We start from the raw sequence: 22,417 nt of genomic DNA, 5'->3' as shown, positions 1-22,417 counted from the left end.
TTGGTTCCCCTTTCTGTGGTTTTGCCTCCTGTGTCCTTCTTGGACACTGGACTCCAGTGCAGATCTGATATCTCGCCTCACAGTGGTTGTTCACCCAGATATTCCAGGCCTCAAGTTGACCGCATGGTTTCCCCAACTCCAATGATGGCTAGACAGCCCAGACTTTCTTCCCCAGTCCAAATTTTAATATCATCCCAGAAGGCCTGAACTAGAAAAATACATAAAAGTAAATGGAAATGATTTTCTTATTGAGCTTATCAAAGAGAACTGGATCCCTTTACTGCTCGTGTTCCTCTGTTTTAGATTTTCTTGCTTCAGTTTGTCAAGGAAGTGCTACTTATTCAGCCATCAAAGTCCAGTTATCAGCATCTCTAAGTATCACACTGGAGTCTGATGCTCTCCTTTTGGCTTCATCCAAGTTTTGCAAAGCTTTCCTTAAAGGTACCTTCTTACTTATACCCCTGATTAAAGACCCTACTCCACCACTGGACCTTATACTTATGTTGTAGAGCTTGGCTTAACCTCCCCTTGGAGCCCTCAGCCAACTCTTATCTCAAATTTCTCTGTTGGAAGACAATTTTTCTAATAGCTATAACTTCAGCTAGACAAGTTTCTGAACTCCAAAATCTCTTCAAAACAGCTTTATTTGGTTTTCCATAAAGATAGTCACCTTATGTACCAATCCATCTTTTCTACCAAAAGTAGGCTGTGAGACGAACCGCAACCAATTAATCAACTTACTTGTCTTCTTTCCAACATTTTCCAGTAAAGGAGAGTACATGCTTCATCTTTTGGATGTACATAGACAGCTTCATCTTTATCTTTATAGAATGAAGGATTTTAGGAAGACTGACCAACTGCTCATTTCCTTTGCCAGTAACAAATTGAGGAAAATAGTTTCTAAAGTCAATTTAGCAAAAATGGTTAACAGACTGTATACCATATGTTCTCTATGAAGTCTGCCTTTACTGAGAACTCCTACAGTTCACTCCACTAGATCTGTGGCTGCAGCATCTGCATTCTCAGCCTCTATAGATGACATTTCTGCTTTAGTCCCTTGGTCCAATGACCATACTTTTATTGCTTTTTACAAATTAAGTCTCATTTCCAGAAGTAGGTCTGCCATTTGTTCTGCGGTAGTCTGAAATATTCTTCCATGAAGGCCACCCAAGTTTATCGTAGCTGGAGACTCTGTCCCATTCATTGAGGAACGAATGAGAATTACAACATCAGGTATAAAAGTTAAGTACCTGCCATAATTATGCATCTGTGGTGTTAATTTTCATTCTTCCCACCCTCTTTCTCCCTTTTAGTAACCTTTGGGAGTGATCAGATAGAAATACTGGAACCACTCTTCTTGTTTGAACCCGCTATTTTGTCTTTTTTTCTGTAAGTTATCAACTTTTTATGAACTGAGCAGCAAACTCGATCTGAGGTAGTCCAGGAGTTAGGAGCATTATGGGTGAGCTCCTCCCCTTAAGGGTCAGATACAGGAGTGTAGAAGAAATGTCCTGTTGATCCGGGTCCCATTCATTGAGGAAGAATGAAAATGAGCAGCACAGATGCATAGTTATGGTGACTACATAACTTTTATTTTCTGCTTGTGCTATGTGTAGGAGCCTTAATTATGTAGTTCTGAAATATCCCTTCAAATAAGGTAATCCCAAACGACTTTCTTGTAAAGGAAAGATCAGCTTATTCCATTTGAATCTTGCACTCTTTTATTCCCAGGTAAAAGCCTTCAACTCTTTGTTTTCCATGACATCTCCTCTGGTTGATAAAAGTATGCCTGACTTGTGTATAAAACTAAAGGGACTAAAAACATTTTCATTGCTTGTATCTTGCTGTCCTTATCCATAATGCATAGCTTCCAGTTTCTCAATTTTTGTGTTATCTTTTCTTCAGTCTCTTCCCACATATCTTTAGCTGCCATAACAGAATCCTTTTTAACCCCATACTCCTAGGTACTTAATTTTATCTTATCCCAACGAGTATGGATATTACTGAATCAGTTTGTGTGTGGGTATGTAGTTTACAGCTATTGCCTTTGTTTTACCTTCATTAATTTTGTATGCCTTAAAGACTTGAATCTGTCTCATAATGCATCATAACAGTGAAATGTCCGTTTTTGCTTTTATCAGGTGCAAAATATAATCTGCAAATAAAGCCAACTTTTCTTGATTGACGTACCAATTATATACTTGAATTCTGGGGTCCCTTGTTTTCTTTACCAATATTTCTATGTATAATTTAAAGTAGAAAGAGGACATCCCTGCCTGGTTCCTCTGTTCAGACAGAACTTTACCAGAGAGGACCCCCCCACACACACTATAAATTTTGCCTCCGATCCCTTGTATATCCTCCTAACTAACCTTATTATTGTGTCAGAGAATGCATATATTTTCATTGTTTTACTCATACAATCCCAGCCTCTTAAATGCTTTCTTTGCATCGAGAACCACCAGCAACAGTAATATTTTCTTGCATTCTGCTTCTGTCTTAGATCATCATTATTCTGTTAATGTTATCAAATATTTACCTGCCCTATACAAAACCACGTTGATCCATATCTATCAATTTTGGTAAGATCTTTCTTTTAGTCATTGTAGGCCACAAGCATTTTATAATCCTGATTTAGAATCAAAATGGGCCTGTATAAATCTGAATCTGATGGATCTTTACCATCTTTAGGTTTTACAGCCACCACAGCTTTCTTTCAGGATGTTGGTGCTTCTCCTTTTTGCCTTCCAAAGCTTTATCACTTTCTTCCTGTCTCCTAGCTTTCAAGCTTCCACAGGTATACAATCTTTTCCTGGGAACTTTCCTGTAGATTTGTTATACACTACCGTTTTTTATCTCATCTCCACCTATCCTATTAATAGTCTCATCTACCTCTGACCTTGCTATATTGAATTCATCCATAAATATTTCCATTTGTATTTTTTTTATTTTCACATTTCTTTGCTTTTTACAGATTTTCATAAAATTTCCAATATCTTTCTACAAGTACTCTGGTTATTTCCCTTGTTACAGGCTCCCTAAGCTTGGCAACAACTCTTTCTACTTTGTTTTGCTTGATCCGTTGTGCTAACAGATTTTGTGCTCTGGAGTTATCAAAATAAAGGAGTTGCTTTTTTACATAGAGCCTTTTATACCCCAAGCAAAATAGCTAAATTCAACCCTACACAAAATGTTATTTGTTGGAGATGCTCTTTAAGTTGTGAAGCAGATTGGATACATATTTTTTATGATTGCATTAAAAAATATTGGCATGAAATTGGCAAATTTCTCTATGCCATTTATGATGATTCATTTGTCTTAACAAAATCTTTAATTTTCCTGAATGTAGATGAATTAGTAGTTATGAACAGAAGAGATCAATATCTTTTATGGACTATTTTGGCTGTAGCCAGAAAGTGTATCACAAGGAAATGGAAATCTACAACCTTTCCATGTTTTAAAGACTTTATATCTCTCCTAAAAGAGACTGCGCAAAAAGAGAGAAAAGTCAAGGAAGAGAGAATTTTCCTCAAAGTGGACAGAGAACCCTTGGAACAAAATACTTACACTCATTGAAAAAACACAAATGGATACAATCTCCACCATATGAGTTCAAAGAGATATAGACTTTTGTTAATTTGTGCAAAAAATAAGAGATAAGAATTCATTTACTGAATATTATTTTTTTTTTATTTCTTCTTTGAATTTCTATTTATTATTTTTTTTTATATTCTCTTCTTTGGGACACTTGTAAATATTGTAAATAATGTTATTGTTCTATTCATTATTATTGAATTGTAATCTAAGTTTACTGCTTTATTTAAAAACAAAATAAAAATTATTTGAGCAAAAAAAAAAGAGTTGCTTAACAGCAGTCTTTTTAAACTCCTGTATATTATTGAGGTAGTCCCTTATTTCCTGTCTAGCACTCTGCAGTTACACCTCTTCTTATTCTGTGAGATTCCCCTTATTCTGTAATGCTTTAACCTTTGTCAGTTCCGCTAAATAATTCTTGTTGCTCCTTAACTATATCTTTTTCTTTTGTTTCCAACATATTTTTAAACTCCACTTTCATTTTATCCCAATCCCTAGTTACATTTTCTGAAGAAATTTCTATCTTTCCTAATAACTCCTGAATAATTTCCACTATGCATTCCTTAACTTTCTCTCTGTTTAACAGATAGGAGGGGTTGCACCAATGTCTCATTATTATTTCATTAACTTGCATGTTTAGTTTAGTTGTTACTGGTGTGTGATCTGAAGTCGTTATGGGATGATATCAAAAGTTTCAATTAAATGCACATGTTCCAGTAAAATATAATTTGCCTAGCCCAGTTTTGTACTTTGGGGAGTAATATGTACATTTTCTCTGATCTCTTACTACTGAATTCACATTTTCCATACCAAATATTTTTATAAATTTCTTCATAAATCTTCCCTCTTTTGTTATATTTTCCCTTCTAGGCTCCCAGATACATCCTCACTGTTGCAAATCAAGTCCCCACCTATAAGGAATTTTCCATGCTGAAAGCTGATTATTTCTCCCAGAAGTTTAAGCTCCATTGTAGTAGTTTTAGGTGGAATATAAATACATGCCAGTGTAATACTCTTCCCTTGCCTAGTAGCCCCTTACTAGTACAAATCTACCATTATCTTTGTCCTTTATCACAATTGGAGCGTCTCTAGCAATTTATGTTAGTACTGCATTTTTCCTTTGTCCCAGATATTCCACTTAACCATTCAAAAATCCTTTTTTTTATCAAATTCACATGCTCAGTTCTTTCCAAATGTGTGTCCTTTAGCATAGCTATTTGCACTCAGCTTTTCTTGATACAGTTTATTTTTTGTGTAGAACTGAGACCATTCACTTCCAAAGGTAATTTGGAGAATGTTGCCATTATTATAAGAAGTTATTTCTGCTTGATATGTATAACACCCTTTTTTTTTTTTTTAAAATGTCTAGTTTCAGCTTTTATGTTGCCTACATACACCACTAATGTTTGGTAGGTTGATATTTTATACACTTGTTTCTTGACGTATGCATTTGAGCCTATGTCACATCTTACAAGAGTTTCTGTTTTAATGAAAACCCTCAAACAAAAAGCACAAACGCACCCCCAGATCACCTGATAAAGGTGGCGGACTGGTGATTTTGGACTGTGTTCATTATACTGTCCATATGTGAAAATTGCTTAAAAATGAATCTGTTTACTGTGTCATTTAATGAAAATATTACCTATTGGGCAATTAATGTTTTTTTGGATGAACTTTTACTTTTTGACACCATCTGTCAGGGATTATATGATTTTCTCAATATAATTTTTGGGATGCTGAAAATCCATTCAAACACATTTGATTCACCTGTGCTACCTATTGTCGCTGCAGGTGGTTCTTTCTGTTACAGAACCAATGGCCATGTTTATTGAACAGAAGTTAAAAACACTCAACTTCCCACACGTTATTCGTGATTTATGGAATCTACTGGGTAGACTTAGGAAAACTGAGTGCAAAAATGAATATTTTTTTGGCAACCTGTGATATTCAGAGCCTCTTTACAATCATTTTCCAGGAAGAGGGTCTTGAGTGGTTTGGACAGATTGTAACCAAATTTGGGTCTATTTCCGAAACCAATGTATCTCTTTGTACTATGACTTCATGGAACTCGTTCTTAACATTTACTTGGTTTTCAAAGGTGAATATTTCAAACAGCAGCAGGGAGTAGCAGTGAGGGCTGCATGTGCCCCCACCTTTGCGAATGAAGTTCTATTGAGAACTTCAGTCAGTGTTTAAACTACATCTTTTTAAACACTGTGTGGGCTGTTTTTGCTATCTTGGGTGACATACTTATGATGTGGTCTGGCGATGGAATATTGTTCCATGAATTTTTGTTGCATCTGGAAACAACCTCTTCATTTCTTACATTTACGTACAAATCGAACACTGACTGTATCAAGTTCTGGACATTGATATCACTAAGAAGGGAAGGGGTGTTTGTGACTTCAGTTTACAGAAAACCTACATTTTGCAATACCTTTTTGTACTATATCAGCTGTTACCCCATGCATCAAAAGAAGTCAATTTATTGAGATCTCTCTTTTAACTTCTGACAGCAGTACATGTATTCAGCAGTTCAGCAAGTTAAAATCTGTGTTCCTTGACTGCGGTTACCCAGTTTCTATGATGGACTAATTTTACAGCCAAATCATACTTGAAAGGGATGGAAAATATGCTCCAGTTATCAAGAAGGGCTTGGAGCGGCATAAAACTAACACCAATGAAGTGGCCAAGAGGTCTGATTTGGGCCACAGTGTTTGTTCTTATTCTAATGTGGTTCTACATTATTCCCTTGATGCGGTTGATGTTCGGAAAATTATTTACAAAAAACAGGTCCCTTTTAAAGTGTGATGATGAACTGAAAGTTTTATTTGAAGGTCCTCCCAGTTTTACATTCAAAAACAAACCCAACGTTAAGAGTCTCAGAGGGATTGGTTAAAGAATACAGCAATAATTGTTTTCAGACATCTAAATGTGGATGTTGCCACCAATGTCCCTTCATTTAAACCAACTTTGAAGGTGCCCTTACTGAAAAAATTGAGCATGATCCCCTGTGGAAAAAGCAATTGCTTTACTGAGAGGGCTGTTTATCTGTTTAGATGCAACTCATGGTCTGCTTTTTTAGGTTGGCAAAACGAAGAATGCGCTCAACAAAAGAATCTACCAGCATCGGTATAGTGTTACCAGGAATGACAACAAGAGCGCACTAGCCAGGCATCCTTCAATTTGGGTTACGTTTTGTACATTTAAGTTTATGGTGCTTGAACAAGTTGATTCTGCAATGTATTCAGGTGACTGGCAGAATTGATTACTTCACAGAGAAATGTTTTGGCGGACTTTTCAGCTAAGTCTGTTTCTCATTCATGCTTGGTTGAGGGTATGTCATTTGCACTACACTTTTCAATAAATCATGTAGGCCACCAAGCTGAAAACCATAAAATATCGTTTAATAAACGGAATAAAAACAGTAACTGAACAAGTGCTTTTGGGTAATCTCTTAATCAGGTTCATATAAGCATCTCTGAGTCCAAAGATATATAATAGAAATTAACCAGTTTAGTGATAAGATCGCCTTCCCCTTCAAAATGGGTTTCATGGGAAGCACACTATTAAGGCTAGGAGATTTATCAGCCATAAATCTACATTCCTGATCCTCTGTCACTGTGGACCTTTAATCCTTCTTGGCTTCTTTTTGGTTGTTTACACTTTTCCAATGTGAAGCAACTTGATTTTATTCAGGGTTCTGAAGAAGTCTGTTAAGATGAAAGTGCTTAACCATAATTTATTTGAAATTAAATTTGTTCCCGAGTCTTGGCTACCTGGTCGTTTTTTTTCCGTAACTTTCTGCTTCTGTTATATATGTGAGCCTTAACTGTGTAGCCCTAAAATATTCATTAAAATTTGGTAATCCTAAACTGCTTTCCTCTATTGGGAGGGTCATCTTATCACACATTAGGTAACCATTGCCTGTTTTCCTCCCAAATAAATTCCTTCAACTCTTTATTGTTATCCAGAACTTCTCTTCTTGTTAATAAAAAAATATATATGCCTGGCCTGTATTTAAAACTGAAGGAACTAAAAACATTTTCAGTGTTTGTATCCTATCTATTATATATGCCTGGCCTGTATTTAAAACTGAAGGAACTAAAAACATTTTCAGTGTTTGTATCTTATCTATATCCATAAAGTTTGTGTATTTTCAGTTTTTGTATCATCTTTTGTTTAGTGTCTTCACACACATCCTTGGGTGACGTGACAGAGTCCTTTTTAACCTGTACACCTAATTACTTTGTCTTGTAGATGGATATTGCTAAACCATTTCTTGTGTGGGTCCATAGTTTACAGCAGTAGCCTTTGGTTTATCTTTATTAATTTTATATCCCAAAAGGACTTGAAACTGTCTCAGAATGTTCTACAACATTGACATTTCCATTTCTGTATTTATTAAGTACCAAATCTCTGCAAATGAAGATAACTTTTCTTGATTATCCTACCAGTATTATCCTTGAATTTGTAAGTCCATTATTTTCTTCACCAGTGGTTCTAAATATAAAGCAAGTAAAGGAGAAAGAGGACACCCCTGCTTGGTTCCTCTTTTCTGGCACAGCTTGTCTGAAGGGAACCCTCTGACCTTAATTCTTGCTTCTGAGCCTTCATTTATTCTCTCAATTAACCTTATTCTATCAGAGAATGCATATGCTTCCATTGCTGTACTCACTAAATTCTAGTTGACTGTATCAAATGCTTTCTCTGCCTCAAGACCCACCAACAGTAATGGTACTTTCTTACATTCTGCCTCTCTCTGGATTAGTATGGTTTTATTTTTTAACGTCAAACATCAGCTTCCACTTCACAAAACCATGTGGATCTGTATCTGTCAAGTTTGGTAACACCTTTGCCATTCTGTTAGCTATATCGATATAATTATAGTATAAATTTAAATGGGTCTGTATAAAGCTCTGTCTGAATGGCCTTTAACCTGTTTGGCAGTCACCATATCTTTTTTCTAAGATACTGATGGCTCCTTTTAAAATACTGTTAAATACTTGTAGATCTGTATCACTTTCTTCCCTGTTGCTTTCTAAACAGCCATAAGGAGTATTATCCGTCAGTGGTGACTTTCCACTTGGTTGGTGACACATCAGTCTTTTTATTTAATCTCTTCCTGTCTCTGCTATTAATTGCTGAATCTTGTCCTTCTCTAACTTTGGCATAACTAAGGTCTCAATAAATATTTCCATTTGTCTTTTCTGATGTTCTTCGGGTTTCACTGTTGCAGTCATCACACTTGGGTTATCCTGCCAGGGGTACCCGTCAGTTGGCCCGAATACCAGAGGCTTAGTATTTCTGCGTCGGTTGCTGTTGCTCCAGGACTGACATCAGGTCGTCAGTGGTATAAAATCAAGCAGTCAACGCCATTACATCAGTCTTTCTTGCCACGGAGCCCGAAGCAGAAGCAGTTTGCACCAGTGCCAGTCGGCCGCTGAGTTTTCGTTTCCAAATTGAAGTCTTCTAAAGTTAAGTACCCCATTGGGGATCCTTTTTTCATGCTCTAACCGATGTCAGAAAAAGTTAACAATTGTCTCACCTATGGAAAGCAAATACCACACCGAGGCTTCCATTCTTACTGAGTCACCTGTTTAGGCCCAGATCACGATGTCCCTCTGTGTCGCTTTTGTGCTTTGTTCAACACCAGAACTATACGTCGTTGGGCCCTTATTGTAGCTAAATATTTTCACTCTGTCCTCTTATTCTGATCTTCGGTAAGCCATCCGACTACTGATCTTCCAAAAAAAGTAAGGATAAAGACAGACCGCACAGGTCCAAAACTGCCGACGACGCTTCCGTTAAGCTAGCCGTCAGTTCGGTCCTCAGTGAGGTGCTTTAGCAGCCCCTGATGCCTACTTCTGTGGATTCGCAGACTGCTACCGAGATCCATTCGGAGTCCGGTATATGCCACGCGAGTCTTCCTCTACTAAGGATCCTGTGGATGTCTCTACCTTGGATGGGTCTGGAGCCGCTGAGCAGGCAACAGCTTCTGAGGACGTTCTTCACACTACCGATACTCAACACACAGACTTCTTTCGCGTCTTCATTTCTTTCTAAAACTACTGAGTTTCTAAGGCCAAGGGTACGAACTACGCCCAAAAAAATGACCCAAGCTCAGGCACCTGCTTCCATGCCTCAATCTCAAATGCTTAAAATGGCGGAAGACCTTATAATGCTTATTAGGGGAAGCCAGGCTACCCCTTCCAAAAGAAAGAGACTTGTCCCCAGTAGTTTTATCTGAAAAGGAGTCTGATGACTGAGGTTTCTGAAGACATGCAACCCCTCTCTGCTTATGAGGATTCTGATGCAGAGGAATCCATCCCTTCTGCCTCTCCTCCTGAGGATTTTTCATTTTGTGAAACCCTACATACTTTAAGGGAACATTTCCAATGGGAATGTCAGGACTAGATTTACCATAGCAGAGACCTTTAGCCATTCTTCCTGTCCTGGATGTTGTGGATGATGTTTTTATGGAATCCAGTCAGACTCCTGACACTTCCTCCTGCTCCCAGGAAACCTGACCGGTACTACAGAGTCCCTGACTCTCACAAATTCCTTTTCAAAAATCCTACTGCTGCCCCAGAGGTCATCTCCCAAGGTCCTAAAGGAATTAAAGCAAACTCAGCTAAGAATCCCACCCCCTCAGACAGGGATTCCCCAGCTTTAGACAGATGGGGTAAAAAAGTATGCACCCCTGCAACTCTTGCTATTAGAGCACTAAATTGTCAGTTCCACATGCTGAAATAGCAGCATACCATGGAACTCAAACAAAAAATATCTTCCTTTCCTGCTTGTGCAGAAAGTAAAGAATTACAAGAGGTTATGCATTCTGCACGCAAAGTTACAAAGCGCACTTTGCAAAGTGGCAACGCCCTAGAAGCATCTTGCAGGGCAGCATTCACTGGTTCTGTCCTTAGAAGGCATGCTTGGCTTAAGGAACAGACCTTGCCAGACCATGTCAAATCAAAATTATTGGACGCACCATTGAACCAAAGACAATTTGTTTGGCACCAAGGCAGAAGAAGTCTTAAAAAAGACTGAAGAAAAAGCTAAATCTATGCAGACATTTAAAGACATTTTACAGGTCCAGCCTCCGAGGTTCAGTAGGGATTGCCCCTCCAAGCACTGGTCCTTTCTGGCCCCCTCCAGGCCAGCTCAGCCCAGACCCAGGGGGAAGCAGACCCTCCAGACAGCAGTCCCAGCTAATGCAGAGATCTAAGCAATGGAGCTCCTCCTCTTCAAAAACAGGGAGTGCTAAGCCACCCCCTTATGGTTAGAACTCACAATGACTTTACACCTCCACCCCTTGCTTGTGCCCCTAAGAGGAAAACTCTCCTTCCATGCAAACAACTGGGCCTCTGTTACCAACGACCAATGGGTTCTCAACATAGTGTCCCAGCAATATAAATTTTATTTTCACACACTGGCAGCCCCAAAAGGGTTCCCAGGTCTTCCTCCAAATCAGTGGGCAGAGGCCAAAAAGCAAGTACTTTCCCTGCTCCCCGTGAGGGCAATACAGCATGTTCCTGCAGACCAGATAGGCCAAGGTTTCTATTCCAGACTCTTCTTGGTACCCAGAAAAGAGGGCACCCGACACCCAGTCCTCGATCTATCCATTCTAAACACCTTTCTGGTCACCCTCCAGCAGCTTCTTCCTATGCTTTCCAAGGATACTTCGTTAGCCACCCTAGACCTAAAAGAGGCCTACCTACACATCCCAGTAAGGGAATATTGCAGGAAATGTCTACATTTCAGGGCAGGATCTATGCACTTTCATTTCTCTGTTCTTCCCTTTGGCTTATCCACTGCTCCCAGAGTTTTCACAGAATGCCTGGCTCCAGCCATTGCTTTTTGCAGACAAAGAAATATTCAGATTTACTCCTACTTAGAAGATTGCCTGATTCAGGCAGACAGAAAAAGCTGTTACAGCACCTGACCTTTGTAAAGGACCTACTGACCTCCTTGGGGTATGCTATCAACGAAAAGAAATAAAAACTAGTCCCCACACAAAAAAATTGTATTCCTGGGAGCATGCCTGGACATAGCATCCCAAATGGCATTCCTTACTCCATAAAAACAAGTCTACCTGAACAGGCTACTTCTCTCAACTAGCCACCAGAACCCAGTTATCCACAAGGAAAATCCAGCAAACTTATCTAGGGTTCATGGTCTCCTGCCTTCTACTCATTCTGTATGCCAGACTGCATATGTGGAAACTACAACGGTACCTAAAAACCCTTTGGTGTCAACACTCTCAAGACCTGGAATCTATCATACCTAGGATACCCTGTCTAAGGAAAGATTTTCTTTATTGGGCAGCAGCATGCAACCACAACAAGGGACTTCCCTTCTCACAACCCCATGTCGCCCAGATCCTCACCACAGTCGCATCAGACTATGCCTGGGGTGCACACTTGGATGGCAGGTGAATTTAGGGCCATTGGAGCCCAAATCAAATACATCTGCACATCAACCAAAGAGAGATGCTAGCTGTTCAGCAAGCCCTGACAGCTTTCAGACCCCTACTCTCCCCGGGGCCTCTAGTGATCAAAACAGACAACACCACAGTGATGTGGTATACCAACAAGCAGGGAGGGACTCACTCTTATCCTCTCTGCAGGCTCACCATGACCCTTTGGCACATGGCCTCAGCCGTGCAAATTCACCTGCTAGCACAATTTCTGCCAGGCGCTGTAAACTCTCTGGCAGACAACTTAAGCAGAAGCCTGCTAGACCCACATGAGTGGCAGTTAGACCACAAAAACCTTCAACCTTGTAACCCAGAAATGGGACACCCCAATGGCGCACCTCCTTTGCCTCCCACTCCAATCAGCTCAGCAAATTCTGCATCAGGGAGCCTCACAGCAAGGCCTGGAAAGTGGATGCTCTATCCTTTCAATGGGTAAACCTCTCGATCTGTGCATTTCCCCCTCTACCACTCATTTCAAGGGTACTGCTCAAAATAAGGGAGGAAAAACCACAGGCATTCTTGATTGCCCCAGACTGGCCACACCAGCAGTGGTAACCACTGCTACGCAGTCTGTCACTATGGCACCTACCTCAGATCCCAACACTCCTGACCCAGAAGAATGGAGAATTCATGCATCCACAATTGCAGACCCTGACCATTGCAGTCTGGCTTATTCCCTGACCTCTCCCCAAGCTGCCAGCTTAAGCAAGCAAGTCCTGGAATGTTATATGTGAGGCCAGACGCCCCAGCACTAGAAAATCTTACGCTGACAAGTGGAAAAGGTTTTGCACCTGGATCCAGGCTAAGGGAGTTGAAACGGCACAACCCTCCCTCCCTCTCATCCTGGGTTATGTAGCAGACCTAATACACAGGGGTCTATCCTTCTCTTCTATTAAAATTCATGCCTCTGCCATGTCTGCTCATTACAGCACAGAGCCACCTCTCTTCTCACACCCTCTCATCAAACAGTTCCTAAGAGAGGCTAACAACTTAAGGCCACCCAGAAGAGCTCCTACCCCTGCTTGGGACCTTAACTTTGTGCTGGGAAAGCTCACCCCTACCCCCCTTTGAGCCTGCAGCTTCAGCAGAATTAAAATTCCTCTCTGGGAAAACAGCCTTGCTTCTGACCATCACTTTAGCTAGAAGAGTTTCAGAGCTACAAGCACTCATGGCTGTAGAGCCCTTCATCATTTTCTGTGCTGACAGGGTCTCCCTCAGGACTTAACCCATCCTTCATGCCTAAAGTGGTGTCCAGTGTGGCTCTCGACCAATCCATTCATTTGCCCACCTTTTTCCCTAACCCAGAAAACAAGGGGAAAGGATTCTCTAGATGTGCACAAACAGCTCATATTCTATCTAGATAGGACTAAATCTTTTAGAAAAACTGACCAATTGCTAATCAGCTTCTCAGCAGGGGCAGAGGGCAAGGCCATATCCAAACAAACCATCTCCAAATGGATAGCACACTCATCCATTTCTGCTACAAACAGCATGGGAAACCACCCCCAAAGGGGGTCAGGACACATTCCACCAGGGCTACCTCCACCTCTAGCTTTTTTCAGAGGGGTTCCCACCAGGGACATCCTGGAGGCTGCAACATGGACATCTGTTCATACCTTCACCAAGCATTACCACCTGCCGATCTTCTCAAAATCTAGGGCAGGCTTTGCCACGGCAGCCTTGCAGGGCATCCTAGCCAGCCCCCAGTCTTCTTGACTGCCTCCACCCTTTTCTTCATCTTTGGGAATCAACCCAAGTGTGATGACTGCAACAGTGAAACATGAACATAGTACAGTTGTGTACACTTTCCATAAATGTAGATGTTAGTGTATTCACTGTTGCAGTCCTGGTTTCCCACTCTCCATCTGCTCGTCTCTCTCTCTCTCTCCTTACAGGGAATTTATGGCATTTACTTTCTACTGTTGGTGTTCTTCCACCATAACCTACCTCCCTGTTTGGCGGCTCCTGACAGTTGGGTCAAGACAAACTGATGTAATGGCATCAGCGACCTGATTTTATACCACTGATGACCTGACGTCAGTCCTGGAGCGACAGCAACCGATGCAGAAATACTAAGCCTCTGGTATTCGGGCTGACTGAGGGGCTACCTCTAGCAGGATAGCCCAAGTGTGATGACTGCAACAGTGAATACACTCGAACATCTATATTTATGGTAAGTGTACACAACTGTACTTTTCCACATTCCTTTGCTTTTTACAAATTTTAATAAAAATTCTGAAATGTCTTTAGTACCTGTATAGGATCTTCTGTTATGTTTGTTGTCATATATTTCCTAAGTTTGGTTTTCTTCTTTTGCATTTCTTAAGTATGTGCGCTAAAAGCTTTTGTGCTCTGGAGTTAGCTGATCAGCATCCTTTCTAAACTCAAGCATATTGCCTTAATACTCCTTTTTCCCTTTGGCACTCTGCAGTTGCTCTTCTTCTGTGGGATCCTTGTTATTCTGTAGTAGTTGAATCTGTCAGCCCCTCTAAATAATTCCTATTACTTTTCTCCCATACCTCTTTCTCACTTATTTCTCTCGCTTTTTTTAAACTGAATTTTCATTTTATCCCACCCAGTGGCTATCCCTACTAAAGAAATTTCTATCTTCCCTAATATCTCTCAATGTCCACTTCCCATTCCCTATATTTCTCTTTTTAACAGGTAAATAGGAAAGTGACAGTATCTCATTGGAACCTTCCATCTTTATTTTAATTTTCATCAGTGCATGGCATGAAGTATTTATTGCATGTGTATCTACGTTTTCGATTAACACACAAGCTCTTGTGAAACATAATTGAAATCTAGTCTAGCCCAGTTATTTTATCTTGGGGAACAAGGTGCAAATTCTTTCCTAGTTCCTACTACTGAACTGACATCTTCCATAACTGTGTGTACTCATATTTTCTTCAGAATTTTACCCTCTTATGTTGTGTTCTTCCCTTCTAAATCCCTCTGATGGAGTCTTACAATTGTACTTCAAATTCTAGTCTTTATCAATAAATAATGATCCATCCGTGCTGAAAGCTAATTATTTCTCCCAAAGCTTTATTAAGCTGCTTAATTGTGGAAGAATATAAATACGTCAGTGTAATCCTACTGCCTTGCCAATGGCCCCTTACACCATAAAACTGCCATTATTGTATTTCCCCTTCTCTCAGTATTGGAGTCTGTCAATCAGTGTTATTACTCCCATTTACTTTTGTCCCTGATATTCTGCTTAATGTCCACCTTTAAATTCATTCTTTGTCAGTCACACACACTCAGTTCAATCAAAATGTGGTTTCTGCAGTGTTTGTCTTTGCACCCTCATTTCATTTCTTAATCTAATTTAATATTTTGTTTTTGTCTGGAAGGATATTTTCATTTCACTACAATGTGGACAATATAGCTGCAATATAGCACCTATTACACACGCATTCTATTGAATGTGCATTTCCAACATTTGGCTTAAATGCACATTTTTTGCAGTTATTTCTCTTCTTCATTTGAGCCTGACACACTTTTCAAGACACTTTGATTCAGTGAAAACATTCAAACAAAAAAAAAAAAAAAAACGAAATACATTTTTAGAAACTCGCTGATCATTTTTAACTTGGAGCAAGTACACAAAACTGTATGCATTTTCATCAAATGAAGTTCATCCATCCTTGTTGGAGCATCTGCACCAAACCGATGGCTGCACCGACACGTATTGCCTAATCTGAAATTAAAAAGCACGTTACAGCATGTGTTCCCACTTGTACCAGTTGTCTCATTTTTTCTTGTTTCTCTTCCAGATGTGAAAAAAAAGCGTAGATTATTTCAATAAACATTAACGTTTAGCCCTAAGAAAAGTTCAGTTACTAGCTTTATATAAATAAACTAAATGGTGAGCTTTTCTATTAAGTGAATTAAGGTCACTGATGAGGCTGCTATTGCTTATTCCGTTCCTACAGTTCAAACTTTATTTTTCACTTCACTACTTATCACTCTGCCTTTAAATATTACATTTGTCTCAGTAAAACATGCTCAGAACTCTCGATGAATTGCTTACACCTGCAGACAGCTTGTTTCAAAGTAAAAGCAGTCAGCAGTGAGAGAAAAAAATAAACAGCTAACAGATGCATGAAAGAATCTTTGTAAATGTATCTCAAAACAATGTGCAGACTTTCCATGGCCACCTGCTTGCACCTGCAGATTTCTCGTCTCTCATTGAAACATTTGAGTCACTTCATTAACCTCAGTATCCTTCTAAACATTAATAATACAAAGTGGGGTGTATGCTTTAAAGTTCACCTACATATTACTAGTCCGCTTAAATCCACTTCTTCTTGCAAAGCTGTATTCCACATGGCTGTCCCTATATCCAGTGGGATGAATGCATTATAGTCACCAACGTATTCACTAATTTTAGTGTTATTGGTGGTCTTGAGCACTTCCAACACCAGTCTCTGGTTCATGGCTGAGGTATTATCGATTCTTTACTTAACTACTGTGTTTTGTGTGTCTCAAGCATTTTCCTTTGGAACAGTGGGAAAGGTTGCCATCTTTACATGGGATTTGCTGTCACTGGAATGTGAAACACTCAGATTTTCTCTGTCCTCTTCCAAGCCCATTTTCAGAAACTTCTCTTTTTGAGAAGCACCCTGCTCAGCCTGTCTTTTTCTTCACATCAGCCTCTAATCCCTGCAGTTACATCAGTTCATAGGAGTAGTTACTTAAGCTTCTGTTTTTGCCAACCTTTTATTTGAGTTGATATATTTCTTCAGTGTTTTGTTTATTTTATGCACATCTGAGTGTTTCATTTATTTTCCCTCTAAGTTGCTGGAGGCCATCTCCTGTGCCAAGCTGAATCTTGAACTGTCCCCCCCCCCCGAATGGATGCAGGATTATTATCAACCACACTTTTCCCTTATTTTCTATTTTCTGGTGGATTTTCTGTCAAGTTTTCCAAATTTATTATTTGCTGGCAGGAATTACTAGTCAGTGACTAAAGTCGACCCAATCTTGACAGTTTCACTAGGCCTTTTTTCACAGTTTTTCACTGGTAGAGCTCAAATCATTATGTCGATCAGTGTGCAAGAGTCTTGAAAGTCTCTGTCATTATTTCTGTTTGATTCAATAAAACACTCCAAATGCAAAGTAAATAAACTAAAGAAAAAAAAACATATTTCCCATAATATACACACACATTTGTACAATTTCCAAAAAGAAATTTCACCCCTCCAAACAGGAGAAGTGTTTATAATATTAATTTATATAGATATAATTTTCAAATTTTTCTAAGTATCTCAACATCCAAGTAATGCAGACAGAACTGCTTAGCCTCATATGAAAGCTCTCAGCTAGATGAATAAAATGCTGCTAACAATGTGTGCAACTTGAGTGGTTGCTGAGATTATTGTAAGTTGTTTACAAACTATCACAAATGGAATAGTTAGTGTTTACTCTGACTTAGTTTTTGGATATATTTTTATTGTTTGTTGCTATACATTTTGTACTGTTTCACAGTTTTTATATGTTTTTAGATATTTGTGCATGTGACCAATTGTTGCTTTTTATTGGCTGGCTTTTTTTAATGGGTTACAGCTTGTCTGTTTTAACACTGAAGAAGAGTCTGTTGACTTGAAAGCTTTGTATAATAAAAATGATGGTTTGGAACTTTGTTTTTCTTTCATTGGACTTATTCTGTTACCAATTGGTCTTTTTCTATCTGTTAGACAATCTTTGTGCTTTTGTTTTACTGTGATTTATTTATTTACATTTGGTTACCGGGAAAATTCAACTGGGTGAAAACCCCATTTTCAGCGGAGGCCCAGGGAGAAAAGCTCCACATATATCTTAAAAGTACATAAATACATACTGTTACAGAAATTGTACAGTAATCAGTAACATTTTACAGACGGTATACATATTGCAAAAGACAAATTAACAGAGATGAAGTACAAATATAGATCCAGGAGGTATAGGTTTTTTAAAGTAACAGTTCAGTTGAATATAACAATATTAAGAAAGTTTAAATATAGCTATTAGTCAGAAAGAGCTAGAATAGCAAGAACAAACAATTCTACAGCCACTTAGCCTGGACTAGTACAGGTACAAAGCTAAGAGTAATTTTTTAGGGAATTTTTAAACTTATAAAATTTGGTTTAAGACCTACAACATAAAGAATAATACCACTATAAAAATAGTTTGTGCTGAAGAATTTGCCATTTATACTTCTTTCATAACCCCTATGGTTCCAGAGATATGAACATTTGTTTGAAATGTGAGGAAGTAATTTGATTCTGTCAAAAGGCTTAGGCTCCGCCCATTGGAAGTTACATTGCAAACTTCCTGAGCTCCATTGGAGTGAATGAGTTAACTGTTACCATTTGTTTAAAAAATCTGTCTATAGCTTAAACTAAGAGCACTAGTCTGTATAGTCATCTCTGTAAAAACAGAGAAAGTTATCTTTTAATTCTATATTTAATATGATCAGTACACCTGTACATTCCTACCCTTCAGCAGTAACCAGTTCACATCAGATCAGTTTTACACTGCTTCTTTGCAACCATTTTCACATATTACAGTGCAAAGTCTGGATGTAATACAACTAAGTGTACTTAAATATTTTAGCATATGCAGCAGTGAATGCTAAACTGCCCTTCCTCACATTTTAAATACCTATGACTGTAATATATAGAACTGTTATTTTTCAATCAAATTGTCCAGTTTAGGTTAAGGGTAGGCATTGCAGTTTTTCATAAAGTTGAAAGTAAGTTTGCTGAAACTAAGTGGGTTGAGGATCCAGCCTGTTTTATTCTGATGAATGGGCCCATGGTAATGATGAGAAGGGTCTGTGTTTAGCTGTTGGCCAGTATGTGCATGCCATAAAGCCCAGCAACCCTGAGTCAGTAAGCTACTGGCCAGATGGTGTCCAGTTACCAGCTTGGGTTACCTGGATGTGAAGCTAATCAACCTACCAAACATGAATTAAAGATGGCTGCACTAAGTGTGTAAGTGTAGATTCACTGGCAGAACACCTCTTGGTAGTGGATGGCATGATGGTGAGGAGGAAGCTGGACATCCTGTATCCACAAGACAGGATGGAAGGGAAGTGCAGTAAAGTCACTTGGCTACTACTCAGGTCTTCGACCTACAGAACCATTCCATAGAGGCAACCTCAACCTTATAATATTTGGTACTATGTCTGCATCAGTCACTACACTTCCATTTCTGCATAGACAAAGTGAGAGCCAAAATAAACTCCCTCTCTTCTGGGCCAAAAAGATCTCCCCTTTTCTATCTCACCCCACCAGAGCAGGCATTGCAAAGGAGTTCTTCTTTCTCAACTTGAATATGGGCTCCCAATTTTTGCTTCTGCCTCCAAGAAAAACTTTGCCATACTCCTTACATCTCTAACAGCATCTGCTGAATCATTACAAACTCACCTGTCTTTGAGCATCCTTGTATCACCTTAGAAAAAGCCAAATGATTGCTCAAAAAACAAAGGTCTAACCTACCTTTAGAAGGATCACAACTGTTAATTACTCAAATTGTACATATTAACTCTGCTTGCAGCTTGACTTCACCAAACAAACCTCCTCATACAATCTGCAACAGTACTCAGAAGACACAACAACTGTCAATACCCTTAGAACCAAACTTGCACTCCGCTTGTACATTGCATTGTGCTTGTTCAGTAGACTATATATGCACAGTTGTTTTCTATGTAATTAGTCTGAACTACTGTTATTGCTTATTGTTTACATTTCTGTGTAATATTTGTACTATAATTATTGTTTAGAATGCTTTTTATTGAAACTAGCCTTGTGGCTCTGTCACACTGGTTCTGTCAAGCTCTTCCTATTGGTTGCAGTTGCAGACTCCTAGATGCACTGAGCTCTCCAGGGTGCTGAAGTACCATGTATTGCATAATGTAGAAAATTACTGTTGCATTTTAGTTTTGTACAGAATCAAGGAGCTGTCCAGGGTTTTGAGGTAATGCGTATTGCGTAATTTACAAAATTACTGTTGTATTTTAATGTTATACAGAATTATTGTTGTATTTTACTTAAAAACTAAAAAGTAACAAAAATATAAATAGAAAAAAAGTCTTTTAATAAACAATGCTTTTTATTCAGCCACTCTTAAAAAAAAAAAAAAAAAAAAAAAAAAACTAATGAAGAAGAGTGAAAACTTTGCAAAAGAAACAGGCCTAATTTCAGAAAAGCATTTGAGGTTGGTTTTGTTGATTCCTGCTACTTTTTTCTGGTACCAGAATTTAAAAAATAAAAAAAATTCTTTATTAAAAAAAAAATCTTTTTTATGTGTATGTTTTAATGTATGTATTTCTTGTTTGCGAAATGTTTTGTATTTCACCCTAGCTGAGCCTGAAATTTATGAATATTGATTAGTGCACTAAACCGGTAAGCAAACAAAAAAAAATATCTATCTATATATATATATATATATATATATATATATATATATATATATATATATATATATGTATATATATACACACACACACACACATATATATATATATATATATATATATATATATATGTGTATATATATATATATATATATATGTGTGTGTGTGTGTGTATAACACACTTGGATACATAAAGTTGAAGGCAGGTTTTATGAGACTGCAGCTAAATACTTTCCTAACAGAACATTATCACTTAATCTGCCAGTTAGCACAGTAGACTAAGGCTGTGAGTTGTCAGAGCTGCTTTCTGTGGTCCAGGGTTTAATTTTCTCAACCACAGCTTGCCTACTGTCCAAGCATGCACAAGTAATTTATCTAGACACTGCTGCTAGGATGAGTCTAAAAAAGGTCCATGAGAATTGGTGCTCTGCTACCATCAGCAAATGTAAGTAACTTTGCATGCATGCAGGTGCTAAACATTCCATGGTAGAAAAATTGGTAACCGACTTGTTCCTGAGCTGTACCTGATATTAGCAAAGCACAAACCTTAGTTGATTTAAAAGAAAGCAAAAAAAAAAAAATGTTGGACTGCTGCTGCTCATGTGGCAGTTCATCTCTTTAAATAAATCTTGAGGACCCTGGCAGAACAGTAGTTTTAAAATTGATGTGTAATTTGAAAGCATAAGTTAGTACAGCTGGTTTGTTTTCGCACAGAGGAATAAAGGTCTAACTACATCCCAGATTACTCAAGTTTGAATAGAGGCTCAGGTACTGGAAGAGCTGAGCAGAGGAATATGGGAAGAGAGTGGTCAACACTGACCACTCATGCTAAGGAGAAGGGAAGGCATTTTCAGTCGGTTAATTGCACATCATCAAAAATGGCCAGGACTCTGGGCGTGGGCTTAGTAATGTCAAGCTGGTGTTGGTAGCCCACATATTTAGTACGTTGATGGAAGCATACATATGCTTGGGAAGTAGTAGAATGACCCTGCAATGATGCTGCCACTCATGTCTGCCGTCAGTGGAGAGGGGAGGGGTTGAGGGTCTTGATAGGAAACGTCTTCATTGTTACGCTTTGGAATGCAAAAGCCACACATCCATGGCTGCCTTAATAATGGTCCTGCAGTTGTGTGTATCCTCCATACTTAGATACCCAAGTACGGGAGGAAATTGGACACGAGACGATAGCATGAGGCTTGATAAGTGACTGACACGGAAGCACAAAATGTACAGAAAATACTTCCAATTCATATACAGCATCTTTCTATTTTAATTTTATCCCTCTGCCTTTTCCTTCAAAAGCTATTTTGTAAATGCATTCATAACAGTAACACATATCCTGCCTTTTTCACTCTGGTAGAACTACTCTGCAGGTCTGTGTCTTTTGCAAAGTAATGGATTCTCTAAATAAATCTAGGATAAATAAGAAGTGGGATTTTAAGATTTGGAAACTTGCTACAGTTAAGTAATTAGTGTGCCTATGTTTTTGGTCTTCAAATTTAAATGCATGTGATCAGTAATGCTCTAATCGCTGTGATATATTTTCTCTCTACAGTGTTCATAGCAAAGAGATGAATGAAAGCAATGGTATGCAGCAGGTATGTTGATCTCCAGATCGTAATGTATTCTCCGTCTCAAACTAGATAATGAATTTCTTGCATAGCTTCCTCAGTACTGTGGTTTCAGTTCACCTCTTATTTGTTTAAGCTCCTCTTTCGAATGTGTTGACAAGTCATGACAGCAGGTCTGATCTATAACAGGATCTTTAATAGAGCTTATAATAGTATTGTTTTTTGTTTACCTGCATTTCATCTAGTCTCAAGTTTTCTGAAGATTCAGCTGGGCAAAGCATGTCTGTCAAATAGTCAGATTCATTTGAGCTCTGTGGTGTAGAAGGATAAAGCCTTGCCTACAGCCCAAGTGACCTGAGTTCAAGTAGC

General features: G+C 38.7%; 1 protein-coding gene across 1 annotated transcript in view; it reads left to right on the top strand.

The window, feature by feature from the left end:
- The window catches only part of EPB41L5 (erythrocyte membrane protein band 4.1 like 5), a gene marked incomplete in the record, with an annotated part of 2,576,260 nt that overhangs the window by 1,321,120 nt on the left and 1,232,723 nt on the right, over positions 1–22,417 (top strand). The window contains 1 exon segment of the mRNA XM_044060661.1: positions 22,033–22,075. Within this exon segment, the coding sequence (XP_043916596.1) occupies positions 22,033–22,075 (43 nt within the window).

The sequence above is a fragment of the Protopterus annectens genome, chromosome 2.part0, assembly GCF_019279795.1.
Source record: "Protopterus annectens isolate FY-2018-M chromosome 2.part0, PAN1.0, whole genome shotgun sequence".
NCBI lineage: Eukaryota > Metazoa > Chordata > Ceratodontiformes > Protopteridae > Protopterus > Protopterus annectens.
The sequence above is the reverse complement of the archived record's forward strand: the minus strand, read 5'-3'. Positions and strand labels throughout refer to the sequence as shown.